The sequence below is a fragment of the Pristiophorus japonicus genome, chromosome 13 (genome assembly GCF_044704955.1).
Source record: "Pristiophorus japonicus isolate sPriJap1 chromosome 13, sPriJap1.hap1, whole genome shotgun sequence".
NCBI classification, from domain to species: Eukaryota; Metazoa; Chordata; class Chondrichthyes; family Pristiophoridae; genus Pristiophorus; species Pristiophorus japonicus.
In genome coordinates, this window is record NC_091989.1 from 158218005 (window position 1) to 158232479 (window position 14475).

The 14475-nt window shown below is 40.1% G+C and overlaps 1 protein-coding gene across 2 annotated transcripts in view; it reads right to left on the bottom strand.

Moving 5' to 3' along the window:
• Positions 1 to 14475, bottom strand: part of nfat5b (nuclear factor of activated T cells 5b) — a 218769-nt gene that overhangs the window by 96803 nt on the left and 107491 nt on the right. For both annotated transcript variants that reach the window (XM_070898205.1, XM_070898206.1), the window contains one exon: positions 8057 to 8179. In XM_070898205.1, the coding sequence (XP_070754306.1) occupies positions 8057 to 8179 (123 nt within the window). The remainder of the gene's footprint in view (positions 1 to 8056; positions 8180 to 14475) is intronic.

Below are 14475 nucleotides of genomic sequence, written 5' to 3' on the forward strand. Positions count from 1 at the left end.
TTTGCGTTTCATGCACAAGAACCCCCAGATTCCTCTGTACCGCAGCATTTTGTAATCTCTCACTGTTTAAATAATAATTTGCTTTTTTATTTTTCCTACCAAAGTGGATAACCTCACATTTTCCCACATCATAGTCCATCTACCAAATTTTTGCCCACTCACTGAGCCTATCAATATCCCTTTGCAGGTTCTTTGCGTCATCCTCACAACTTGCTTTCCCACCTATCTTTATATCAGCAAATTTGGCTATGTTACACTTGGTCCCTTCATCCAAGTCATTAATATAAATTGTAAATAGTTGAGGCCCCAGCACTGATCCCTGTGGCACCCCACTAGTTATAGTTTGCCAGCCTGAAAATGACCCATTTATCCCGATTCTCTGTTTACAGTTAGTTAGTCAATCCTCTATCCACGTTAATATATTACCCCCAACCCCATGAGCTCTTGTTTTACTGTCTTCTCACGTGAAATAAAAGTTAGGATTTCAAATTAAGCCACATACTATTTTCCACTTGCTGGTGGTCTAGCTTCTAAATCAGGGATGGAGATCAATTGCTTTTACATTTTAAATATAGGATACAACCAAAAATTGAAAATGAACTGAAAGAAAGATGTCAGCTTTTTCATTTCTATACAAAGCATGTGCTTAAATGTTTATAGCATACATATATAACATTCAAAAATTAAGTGCATGCTATTGTAAAAGATGTTTTCTATATTAAAGTAGCATTATATTGAAGTTGCATCGCCCCATATTTTTTCCTATTTGAAATTATTAGAAGCTTAATATTTTGTTTTTAAAAAGAAAATTCAAGTTTCTAATGAATGCACAAAAATACCTTAATTTTTGGAGGGGTTGGGGGTTTGGGAGGGAGGGGGCAGCTGGTTAGGTGGTGGTGGAAGAAGTGTACAGCTTGTATAATGATAATAGTTAAGTCCACTCTTCTCCCCAGTACCCATCACAGAACCAGCAATCAAAATTGAAGAGAGCAGAAGTCACTTTAACAACTGCATAGAATCACAGAATGGACTGTGTCCTCAATCTAGATCACCTGTTAGTAAAATAACTGCTGTCTAAAATACCATGCTGTACAGCTGATATTGCTGCTATTTCTTCACTGAAAATTTCTAACCAGAAAAAATATATATGCCCACTGCACATTTGAAGAGAACATTGTTATTTTCTCCCAATAATGATTTCTAAGCACAAATCTTTTTTAAAAAAGAAAAAATTTACAATCAATAACAGATCTGTTACCAATTAATTCACTCACAGTAAGAAATGTGAAAAAGTAAATAATACTAGCAGGAATTCATTAATAGGTTCAGTTAAACATTTAAAGTGCATGGAAAAATAAACACATTTTAAAAAAGTATAGTTGCAGAGACTGCAAAAGTAAAACAATTTTCAATTTGGACTAATACGTCAATAATAAAATCCAGGACTAAATTTAGGGAAAGGGACAATAGAGAAGTACTACAATACTCTAACCTTTCATTAGATGGCAGTTGGATTCTGCCCACTCTGCATGAATATTGAATCTGTACAAATTTCTAAATGCATCCCAAGTCATCACCCCTTTACAGAGCAGGATGTCATTCATTCCATGTGAAAATTGTCAGACATTGATTGCTTGGTTCTGTTTCGGCCATTTCACTTTACTGGTCACTAGTGCGTTATTCATCAATTGATTAAGAAAATCCCAGTTCAACACTCCATACCAGTTAGTTATCTGTAGTTTAATCTATCTGTGATTGTTGGTCTTTTATTTATAACATGAGATTCATGACTCCAGTTTCAATCTTATATCCTTCACAATAAGGAACGCTGGCTACCTGACGGATTATGGAGTTTTTCCTGACATCAACTAAAATCCTAACCTCATTACATTCCCTGACAAACAGCAGTTTCTGGGTTGCTGACTCTAGCAATGAAAAGCAGGCTCTAAACATTCATAACTATCCATTCTCCTTCATGATCATATTACTACAGGTTTAGATCATCACTATCAGGAATGGAGAACAAGCACTGATGAAATATATCAAGACCACTATGTTCCCTACTTTTACTCTAATTTCTGCTAAAATGTGGAAATCTGTTCGTGGTAGGGCATCTGGCACTGAAATCGGCAATTATGCCGCCAATGTCAACTTTTTCGACCAACATCGTGCTCATCACCAGTTGCCTTTCTCCACTAAGAAACACTACATTTCTGGTGACTGTGTGTTATGAAATTTATGATGGCCTGTTTTCAAGTGGCGAATTTCCACCTACTGTTAGTTTGTTCCAGAAAAGTACAACAGACAAGTTAACAATCCACTTTGATTCAGTACTTTATATGCCTTTACTTACTTCCCTCAGATCCTTGACATTCCAGCAAACATTACATTAGCAGAGCAGAAAGTTATACTAGTGATACCATTTTGGCCATGGCAACTTTGGTTTTTGCACCTTTCAGAGATAATTATCCATCCTCCCTGATGGCATCCCAGGCATCAAGTCCTCCATCCAAACAAAAAACACAAAATCTGATCCCCATAGCTTTTGATAGAACCAGGCTATGAAGCTTGGGCTGTTCCACCGAATTAATTTCTACAATTAACTGCTCATGCCAGCCATCTAAGAAGGGAAACAATTATATTTCTTCCACGGTTAAGCAGGAATTGGACTAAAAGTAAGTGCTGCTGTCAAGTAGGGAACATAGTGTACTTGATATATTTCATCGGTGCTTAATGTTATACCTTTGTTTAAAAAGGGAGAAAGGGATAGACCAAGTAATTACAGGCCAGTTAACCGAACCTCAGTGGTGGGACAATTATTGGAAAAAGTCCTGGGGGACAGGATAAATCTTAACTTGGAAAGACATGGATTAATCAAGGACAGTCAGCATTGATTTGTTAAGGGAAGGTCGTGTCTGACTAACTTGATTGAATTTTTCAAGGAAGTAACCAGGAGAATCGATGAGTGCAGTGCGTGCATGATGTCGTGTATATGAATTTTAGCAAAGCCTTTGATAAGGTCCCACATGGCAGACTGGTCATGAAAGTAATAGCCCATGAGATCCAGGGCAAAGTGGCAAGTTGGATCCAAAATTGGCTCGAAGGCAGGAAGCAAAAGGTAATGGTTGATGGGTGTTTTTGTGACTGGAAGACTGTATCCAGTGGGGTTCCGCAGGGCTCAGTGCTGGGTCCCTTGCTTTTTGTGGTATATATCAATGACTTGGACTTAAATGTTGGGGGTATGAGTAAGAAGTTTGCAGATGATACTAAAATAGGCCGTGTGGTTGATAATGAAGAAGTTGCGGACTGCAGGAAGATATCAATGTACTGGTCAGGTGGGCAAAACAGTGGCAAACAGATGAGGAGAAACTTCTTCACTCACAGTTGTGAACCTGTGGAATTCTCTAAAAGCAGAGAGTTGTTGATGCCAGTTCGTTAGATATATTCAAGAAGGAGCTATATATGGCCCTTATGGCTAAAGGGATCAAGGGGTATAGAGAGAAAGCAGGAAAGGGGTACTGAGGTGAATGATCAGCCATGATTTTATTGAATGATGGTGCAGGCTCGAAGGGCCGAATGGCCTATTCCTGCACCTATTTTCTATGTTTCTATGTTTAAATGGAATTCAATCCAAATAAGTGTGAGGTAATGCGTTTGGGGAGGTCTAACAAGGCAAGGGAATACACATTAAATGGTACGACAATGAAAAATGTAGAGGAACAAAGGGACCTTGGAGTGCAGGTCCACAGATCCCTGAATATAGCAGGCCAGGTCGAGAAGGTGGTTAAGAAGGCATATTGAATACTTGCCTTTATAAGTCGAGGCACGGAATACAAAAGCAAGGAGGTTATGCTTGAACTGTATAAAACACTGGTTAGGCCGCAGCTGGAGTACTGTGTGCAGTTCTGGCCACCACATTACAGGAAAGATGCGATTGCACTGGCAAAGGTGCAGAGGAGATTTACAAGAATGTTGCCTGGACTGGAGAATTTTGGCGTTCGAGGAAAGATTGGAGATACTGAGTCTGTTTTCTTTGAAACAAAGGAGGCTAAAGGGAGACCTGATTGAGGTGTATACAATTATGAAGGGCCTGGATAGAGTGGATAGGAATGACCTGTTTCCCATGGCAGAGGGGTCAACAACCAGGGAGCATAGATTTAAAGTAATTGGACAGAGATTTAGAGAAGATATGAAGAGAGATTTCTTCACCCAGAGGGTGGTGGGGGTCTGGGACTCACTGCCTGAAAGGGTGGTGGAGGCAGAAACCATCACCACATTAAAAAAATACTTGGATGCGCACTTAAAGTGCCATAACCTACATGGCTACGGACCAAGAGCTGGAAAGTGGGATTAGGTTGGATAGCTCTTGGTCAGCCAGCGCGGACACGATGGGCCAAAATGGCCTCCTTCCGTGCTGTAAACTTCCATGATTCTATAATTTAACACCTATGATGCAAGCAGTTTGTCATGAAATTTGTATTTTGAAGAACTCTCTTTCTTCAAAGAAGAACTAGGATACTATAGGAAAAATTATCTTGTGTATATAATAGATACACATTTTTCCCCTAAAATTTCTGTGGCTCATTTGCAGCATCTAGTGGTAGAAAACTAAGTGGAGTGCCATAACAGTGCAGTGCAAACTTTCTCTTAGGATCTATATATGACAACATTGGCAGGCCCTTTGCCATGATGAAAACAATTTTTGTTAAATTTCAAGACACAGAGGTATGTTTTTGTTTCTTCAAGTGATATTAACTGTCAAGCTTTTTAAAAATTTCTTCTATGGACTGGAAATTATCAAGCTATTACCTTTACATTTTCTTTTATTGAAATGTTGTTTCATTTTTATTTAAAAACATTAAAAAACCATTAAAATCTTAATGTTTTAGTAATTTCTAAACTCTCCTCCCCCATAAATGTGAGGTTATCCACTTTGGTGGTAAAAACAGAGAGACAGACTATTATCTGAATGGTGACAGATTAGGAAAAGGGAAGGTGCAACGAGACCTGGGTGTCATGGTACATCAGTCATTGAAGGTTGGCATGCAGGTACAGCAGGCGGTTAAGAAAGCAAATGGCATGTTGGCCTTCATAGCGAGGGGATTTGAGTACAGGGGCAGGGAGGTGTTGCTACAGTTGTACAGGGCCTTGGTGAGGCCACACCTGGAGTATTGTGTACAATTTTGGTCTCCTAACTTGAGGAAGGACATTCTTGCTATTGAGGGAGTGCAGCGAAGATTCACCAGACTGATTCCCGGGATGGTGGGACTGACCTATCAAGAAAGACTGGATCAACTGGGCTTGTATTCACTGGAGTTCAGAAGAATGAGAGGGGACCTCATAGAAACGTTTAAAATTCTGACGGGTTTAGACAGGTTAGATGCAGGAAGAATGTTCCCAATATTGGGGAAGTCCAGAACCAGGGTCACAGTCTAAGGGTAAGGGGTAAGCCATTTAGGACCGAGATGAGGAGAGACTTCTTCACCCAGAGAGTGGTGAACCTGTGGAATTCTCTGCCACAGAAAGTGGTTGGGGCCAATTCACTAAATATATTCAAAAGGGAGTTAGATGAAGTCCTTACTACTTGGGGGATCAAGGGGTATGGCGAGAAAGCAGGAAGTGGGTACTGAAGTTTCATGTTCAGCCATGAACTCATTGAATGGCGGTGCAGGCTAGAAGGGCTGAATGGCCTGCTCCTGCACCTATTTTCTATGTTTCTATTCCCCCCCCCCCCCCACCCCCAACATCTATCAGCCCAAAAGACAGAATTGTGGTATTAGTTCAGTTTTTCTTGAACACATTTCATCATCAGACTGACGAGAATAAGGACATTCTTACAATATAGGTGTTGGTCTCAGACTTGCAGAATGCAACATGGTAGTTAGCATTCTCGGGTTCTACTTCTGGCTCCAACAGCAGTCTTTGTTGTTGGACAAAACATCCAAAACGCGATTACATTTGAATGTTGGAAGACAGTCGACAGAACCAATTGCAAACTTTATAAAGTTGATTTTATGTCATACTGACTTAGTTGCAAGCCCCATGCTTTGTAAAACAAAATATTGCCTACGTCTGCTTTAAGCAATTTTGCTCTCAAATTACATCTCAAAGTTTGCGCCAATGGTGAAGCCAAAACCATTTTTGCGATGGCTGTTCAGCCAAGAATTTGTGAAGAAATTAAAGATTAGAAATGCTTAATCAGATCAGGGTCTCCCACTAGTAGCACAGAATCAAAGGACTAATTATGGGTCGCCACTTGGCCCACGCCCACAGATCTTCCCTGGCTCCCTTCAAGTGGTCCCAGTCCTTGTAACCTCCCGGTGACTTCAGACCTGGCATTCCCAAACCCACAACTCTGCTCTATTTCCTAGATACCAGTTCACTCCATGCCATGTCTGATCAACCCTTCTTAGAATCTGTCTCCCGTGACTCACCTTCCTGCCTTTGCATTCCAGCCCGAGCCATCTACTTCCTCCTGGCACCACTTCCCTGCCTCAGGTTTCTAATAAATTTGAAAATGTTGCAATAGGATGATGAAAGATACTAATGCAATTTGTTTACTGTTATAAGCTTCCTTGGTGTGGTTCAGTGTAGGAGGCATTAGACCAGAATGGACTCTAACTCTCCTTAACCTGTTTTCCTGCTTTCCAAGAAAAATGTTTTGAAAACAGACCAACCTCCTGCAGATGGTAATGGAGGTGGAATTGGAAGATGCCACCTTGGATAGTCTCTCAATCTCTCGTAATTTTGCCCATCTATGGTGGTTAGACTCTAATGAAATTAACTTTGGGATTACACTGATGCTCGAGAATTGATCTGTGGTTTTGTACCAAGGGAGAAATGCAATCATTTCTGCAGGCACCTGAGGATCAGGACTTTGAGTCTGCCATTAAGTCTTCATGGGCAATGATAGAAAAAGGAGAAATTTACAGAGGGATGTAGTGAAAGGGAGAAAAGTGTGTGGCAGACATAGAAAGTGAGGGAGAAAGACAACAGAGAGGGAAATTGTGAGAGGCATACAGTAGAGAGGACTTATAGAAAGGAGGGAGAGAGAAAGAGAAAGACACATACACATGGAAATGAAAAGGTATGCAAGAAAGATAGAGACAGCAAAATTAGAAGACAAAACAGAATAAAAAAGTGGGTGATTTGGCAAAAAGTAGAGTGCCAAAGGTAGGAGGAGGGAGAGAAAGAGAAGAAAAGTAGAGTGATGGGGAGAAAGAAAGGAGAGAAAAAAGACCATTAAACTAATAGAAATTGCTGCACATCTGACAGCCAATCAAATCATATTCTCTAAGCAATGGATAGTTCATGAAATAGTAATGACCATATGTTGCTTAACATTAGCTTTTATTTTTATTCCATCAAAAACTACTGTACTCTTTTGGGCAGCCCGAGAGGCAACTGTTAATTTAAACCTAATCATTTTGCATTTCTATAGTTTAGTTGACAGAATAGCTCCAAAATTCAGATTTACTAAAAGACAGATTTACAAATTGCAAATAAGACATTAGAATTTAGTACCAGAAGTTGAAATACAAAAGATTTAATAAAAATCTTTGAAAATTGTTAATTATTTAGTTTAACACTGTCATTTAAAAATGGTTTAATGAAAGGGTGGAGAAAAAAAGCAGTCGATACATAACACAAAGATATTTCCCAAGAATATGTCAGTAATATTTAGAAATACTGAATTAAATACTTACTTATATCCAAAGTTATTTACCACCAATAAATATATAAACAAAGTTTTGCAAGTTTGAAATATATGTAGACATAATTGCACAATAAATGCTTATTGAAAAGATTGCATATTTCAGGGACTCAGGTACTTTAATGCAGTATCCGCATTATACACTGTAGCCGCACTCCACTTTTCCCACACAGATAATGTTGCTGATAAAAACAGTCACTGATTATATTGTGTGATTCTCTGGGAATTAGAGTAGTTCAGTTTGTATCTTGAACCACTGCCAGCAGTACCAGCACACATAGCTGCCAGCAATCATATCTGTAATTAAACAAGGAAAGACGGAAACTGAATAGAACTGCATACCAGGAGCAACTGCAGCTGAAGGAGGAGACGCTGCCTCACCACCACTTTTCTGACTCATTGATGCAATACTTGTCTCACTTGTTGGAAGCTGAAGCTCTTTTGGCAGTAGGTCATAGACAGATTCTACAAAAAAGGAAAAAAAAAATTAGTTGATTAATTTTTTTCAACATCTGCATCAGTAAATGTAATAACTATAGTACAGGGATGCATGGTCCCCACAAACTGAGAAACCTGAAACATAATGTTTGTGGCTTAAGAAATTTTATGACATAGTAAAAGAGGAGGTAGTTAAGATACTGAATGGGATAAAAATTGATAAAAAGGAGTTACTAGAAAGGCTATCTGTACTTAAAGTAGATAAGTTACCAGGACTGGATGGAATGCATTCTAGGAGGCTGAGGGAAATAAAGATGAAAATTGCAGAGGTACTGGCCATAATCTTCCAATCCTCCTTGGATACGGGGGTGGTGCCAGAGGACTGGAGAATTTTAAAAAAGGGTGTAAGGATAAAACCAACAACTACAGGCCAGTCAGTATAACCTAGTAGGGAAGTTTTTAGAAACGATAATCCGGGACAAAATTAAGTCATTTGGACAATTGTGGATTAGATATGGAAAGCCAGCATGGATTTGTTAAAGGCAAATCGTGTTTAACTAACTTGGTTGAGTTTTTTGATGAGGTAACAGAGAGGGTTGATGAGGATAATGCAGTTGACGTGGTGTACATGGATTTCCAAAAGGCATTTGATAAAGTGGCACATAATAGGCTTGCCAGCAAATTGAAGCCCATGGAATAAAAGGGACAATGGCAGCATGGATATGAAATTAACTAAGTGACAAGAAATATAGAGTAGTGGTGAACATTTTTATAAATCGAACTAGAGAAAGGTACACAGTGGGGTTCCCTAGGGGTCGGTACTACGACCACTGCTTTTCTTCATATATATTAATGACTAAGATTTGGGAGTACAGGGCCCAATTTCAAAATTTGCAGATGACACAAAACTTGGAAGTGTAGTAAACAGTGAGGAGGATAGTGATAAACTTAAAGTGGACATAGACAGGCTGGTGGAATGGGTGGACGCATGGCAGATTAAATTTAACATAAAAAAGTGCAGTGTGATACATTATGGTAGGAAGAACGAGGACAGACAATATAAACTAAATGATACTATTCTAAAGGGGGTGCACGAACAGAGAAACCTGGCGGTATACATGCGCAAATCGTTGAAGGTGGCAGGGCTGGTTGAGAAAGTGGTTTAAAAAAGAATACCTGATCCTAGGCTTCATAAATAGAGGCATAGAGTACAAAAGCAAGGAAGTTATGATGAACCTTTATAAAACACTGGTTCAGCCTCAACTCGATTATTGTGTCCAATTCTGGGCACCACACTTTAGGAAGCATGTGAAGGAGGGTGCAGAAAAGATTTACAAGAATGGTTCCAGGGATGAGGGATTTCAGTTACATGGATAGACTGGAGAAGCTGGGGTTGTTCTCCTTAGAGTAGAGAAGGTTGAGAGAAGAGGTGATAGAGGTGTTCAAAATCATGGGAGGTCTAGACAGAATAAATAGAGAGAGACTGTTCCCATTGGCGGAAGTGTCGAGAATCAGAGGCATTTAAGGTGACTGGCAGAAGAACCAGAGGCAACAGGAGGAAAAACTTTTTTACGCAGCGAGTGGTTAGGATCTGGAATGCACTATTTGAAAGGGTGATGGAGGCAGATTCAATTGTGGCTTTCAAAAGGTAACTGGATAAGTACCTGAAGGAAAAATATTTGCAGGGCTACGATAAGGACGGGGAGTGGGACTAGCTGAAGTGCTCTTGCAGAGAGCCAGCATGGGCTCGACTGGTCAAATGGTCTCCTTCAGTGCTAAATCCATTTTATCATTCTATGAAACTATCTCTCATCAGTGCACAAAGTATGGCTTGACTACCTATGTTGTGCGGACAATTGTTTTAAGTTAGAGGTTTTGCATGGATTCTAATTTTGTAATATGACAAATAAACTTTTAATTTCAATACAGCACATGTACTATGTTCTCAATAACTGATTAATTTGTGATGGCACTCATTAATTCCTTCACTGCATTCCCCTCTAAGTCACGTAACTATTATTCTATAGCAAGGACATCACAATAATCTTTCAGTCTAAAAATGTATAGTTCAGCACTACTTTAACAGAATTATTTTCATTTTATTAATAACATAATATAGACCATGCAAAAAAGAATGGCAGCGAGCAAATAATAAAATGAATGGTATTAAAGCAGGATTGGCAGAAACATGGAAGGTGTACAAAAATGTTTTGAGGCAACTAATCAACTTCATTTCAATTCCCCCTTCTGCAGAAAGTAACTCGATGGCATAGCAAATTAGTGCTTCAACATGCAGCTTTCGTCATAATATAGCACCCTTATTTTGATGTAAAATGTTCAAATAAAAAACTAAAGTGGGGGATGTGTGTTGGAATACACAACTTAAAGGACTAATAATCTTCCAAGTAGTATTTTTTTTAAAGTATTTATATCTGGTTAACTTTGAGCTCATCAAAGTGAGGGATATTACTGATAGGAAATGGAACATTTTTACTATTTTAGGCACCTGATGTCAAAATCAAACGTCTAAATTTTTTCATTAGTTTTCTTTCACATATACTACATCAGCCTCTTATAGAGTACTTCAGGAAGAGGCAGAATGTGCCTGATTAGGAGCTTCAGCAGAGATTAATACTGTCCTGGCAACTGCAAGGCATCATTTATAGTCCAGTCCAAGAAGTAAGTTCATTAAGGTAAGAATATTACTTTATGTTCTGCATCAAAATATTTTTAAAGACACAAAAGTCTGTGTTCTGCTTACAACCCTTTCCAAATGGCTTGAAAACATATCAGGAAGATTGTGCCTCAATAAGTAATAGCAGTGCTACAAAAGCAAAATACTGCAGTTGCTGGAATCTGAAATAAAAACAGAAAATGCTAGAAATTTCAGCGGGTCAGGCAGCATCTGTGGAGAGAGAAACAGCAGTGGATGCATTTCATCAGCCAGATACTCATTGTTTTATCAAGTATCAGCCTTGGCTAGTGGTAGCACTCTCACCTTTGAGTCAGAATGTCACGGATTTAAGCCCAACTCCAGAGACCTAAGCACATAGTCCTAGGCGGCACTTCAGCACAATGTGGAGCGAGTGTTGCACTGTCAGAGGTGCCATTTTTCAGAGGAGACATTAAACCGACCCCTCGTCTACCCTCTCAATAAAAAATCGCATAGCACTATTCAAAGAATTGCAGGGGAGTTCTACCGGTATCTTGACCAATATTTATCCCTCAACCAACATCACTAAAAATTAGATTATGTGATCATGTATCTCTTTGCTGTTTATGTGACCTTGCTGTGTACAAATTGGCTGCTGTGTTTCCCTACATTACAACAGTGAATACACTTCAAAAGTACTTTATTGGCTGTAAAGTGCTTCGGGATATCTTATGGTCGTGAAAGATAGTATTTAAATGCAAGTCCTTTCCCTTCCTTTTGCACTTAGTGTTCTGCCTCCAAAAGAGATACATGATTTGCTAACCACATTTGCGTCATTAACACATTGTACATCTGCTAACAATTTGGAGTGAGAAATCTAGAAGGAGAGGTCAGTACATAAGCAGGAAGCAATCATTCCATAGCCTGCCTGGCTGCCAGGATTCACTGCTGCACCTTCCCCTTCCAACGAGATAGGGATAAAAAAAACATTATTTGGTAAGAGAGTTACTCTCGGCCTCACAGTCTAAACAAATATGAGTTTTATTCTAGAGAAGCTATACCATTAATAGAATCTATGCATATCTGTTGTGCAGCTTTGAATAGCCTAATGTACGATAGCATTCCCTGTTTTCTCTCACTGGAGAGCAAAAGGGAAAGGGCGCACTAGTGAATCATAGCATTAACAACTAATAATAAAGGAATAGAGGTGGGCAGGACGGTAAATTGAAAGCAGATGTACAGGATATGCTAACATTAAAGAGAGGCAGCAGGACGAGGAGTTTCTGGAGATTCTCGTCATCAGGATCACGAACAGGTACATAAAAAAGGAAAAGAGTGGCTAAAGTAAATGTTGGTCCCCTGGAGGATGAGACTAGGGAATTAATAATGGAGAACAAGGAAATGGCAGAGACGTTAAACAAATATTTTGTATCGGTCTTCACGGTAGAAGACACTAAAAATATCCCAATAGTGGATAATCAAGGGGCTACAGGTAGGGAGGAACTTAATACAATCACTATCATTAATGAAGTACTACTAGATAAAATAATGGGACTAAAGGCGGACAAGTCCCTTACATCCTTACATTGGCGAATGATACTGAAGGGGTTGACTGTGGATGGGCAATGGCAGACATTTAGAGAACGCATGGATGAACTACAACAATTGTACTTCCTGTCTGGCGTAAAAATAAAAAAGGGAAGGTGGCTCATCCGTGGCTATCAAGGGAAATCAGGGACAGTATTAAAGCCAAGGAAGTGGCATGCAAATTGGCCAGAAATAGCAGCGAACCCGGGGACTGGGAGAAATTTAGAACTCAGCAGAGGAGGACAAAGGGTTTGATTAGGGCAGGGAAAATGGAGTACGAGAAGCAGCTTGCAGGGAACATTAAGACGGATTGCAAAAGTTTCTATAGATATGTAAAGAGAAAAAGGTTAGTAAAGACAAACGTAGGTCCCCTGCAGTCAGAATCAGGGGAAGTCATAACGGGGAACAAAGAAATGGCGGACCAATTGAACAAGTACTTTGGTTCGGTGTTCACTAAGGAGGACACAAACAACCTTCCCGATATAAAAGGGGTCGGAGGGTCTAGTAACGAGGAGGAACTGAGGGAAATCTTTATTAGTCGGGAAATTGTGTTGGGGAAATTGATGGGATTGAAGGCCGATAAATCCCTAGGGCCTGATGGGCTGCATCCCAGAGTACTTAAGGAGGTGGCCTTGGAAATAGTGGATGCATTGACAGTCATTTTCCAACATTCCATTGACTCTGGATCAGTTCCTATGGAGTGGAGGGAAGCCAATGTAACCCCACTTTTTAAAAAAGGAGGGAGAGAGATAACAGGGAATTATAGACCGGTCAGCCTGACATCAGTAGTGGGTAAAATGATGGAATCAATTATTAAGGATGTCATAGCAGCGCATTTGGAAAGAGGTGATATGATAGGTCCAAGTCAGCATGGATTTGTGAAAGGGAAATCATGCTTGACAAATCTTCTGGAATTTTTTGAGGATGTTTCCAGTAGAGTGGACAAGGGAGAACCAGTTGATGTGGTATATTTGGAATTTCAGAAGGCTTTCGACAAGGTCCCACACAAGAGATTAATGTGCAAAGTTAAAGCACATGGGATTGGGGGTAGTGTGCTGACATGGATTGAGAACTGGTTGTCAGACAGGAAGCAAAGAGTAGGAGTAAATGGGGACTTTTCAGAATGGCAGGCAGTGACTAGTGGGGTACCGCAAGGTTCTGTGCTGGGGCCCCAACTGTTTACACTGTATATTAATGATTTAGACGAGGGGTTTAAATGTAGTATCTTCAAATTTGCGGATGACACTACGTTGGGTGGCAGTGTGAGCTGCGAGGAGGATGCTATGAGGCTGCAGAGCGACTTGGATAGGTTAGGTGAGTGGGCAAATGCATGGCAGATGAAGTATAATGTGGATAAATGTGGTTATCCACTTTGGTGGTAAAAACAGAGAGACAGACTATTATCTGAATGGTGACAGATTAGGAACAGGGGAGGTGCAATGAGACCTGGGTGTCATGGTACATCAGTCATTGAAGGTTGGCATGCAGGTACAGCAGGCGGTTAAGAAAGCAAATGGCATGTTGGCCTTCATAGCGAGGGGATTTGAGTACAGGGGCAGGGAGGTGTTGCTACAGTTGTACAGGGCCTTGGTGAGGCCACACCTGGAGTATTGTGTACAGTTTTGGTCTCCTAACCTGAGGAAGGACATTCTTGCTATTGAGGGAGTGTAGCGAAGGTTCACCAGACTGATTCCCGGGATGGCGGGACTGACCTATCAAGAAAGACTGGATCAACTGGGCTTGTATTCACTGGAGTTCAGAAGAATGAGAGGGGACCTCATAGAAACGTTTAAAATTCTGACGGGGTTAGACAGGTTAGATGCAGGAAGAATGTTCCCAATGTTGGGGAAGTCCAGAACCAGGGGACACAGTCTAAGGATAAGGGGTAAGCCATTTAGGACCGAGATGAGGAGGAATTTCTTTACCCAGAGAGTGGTGAACCTGTGGAATTCTCTACCACAGAAGGTTGTTGAGGCCAATTCACTAAATATATTCAAAAAGGAGTTAGATGAAGTCCTTACTACTCGGGGAATCAAGGGGTATGGTGAGAAAGCAGGAATGGGGTACTGAAGTTGCATGTTCA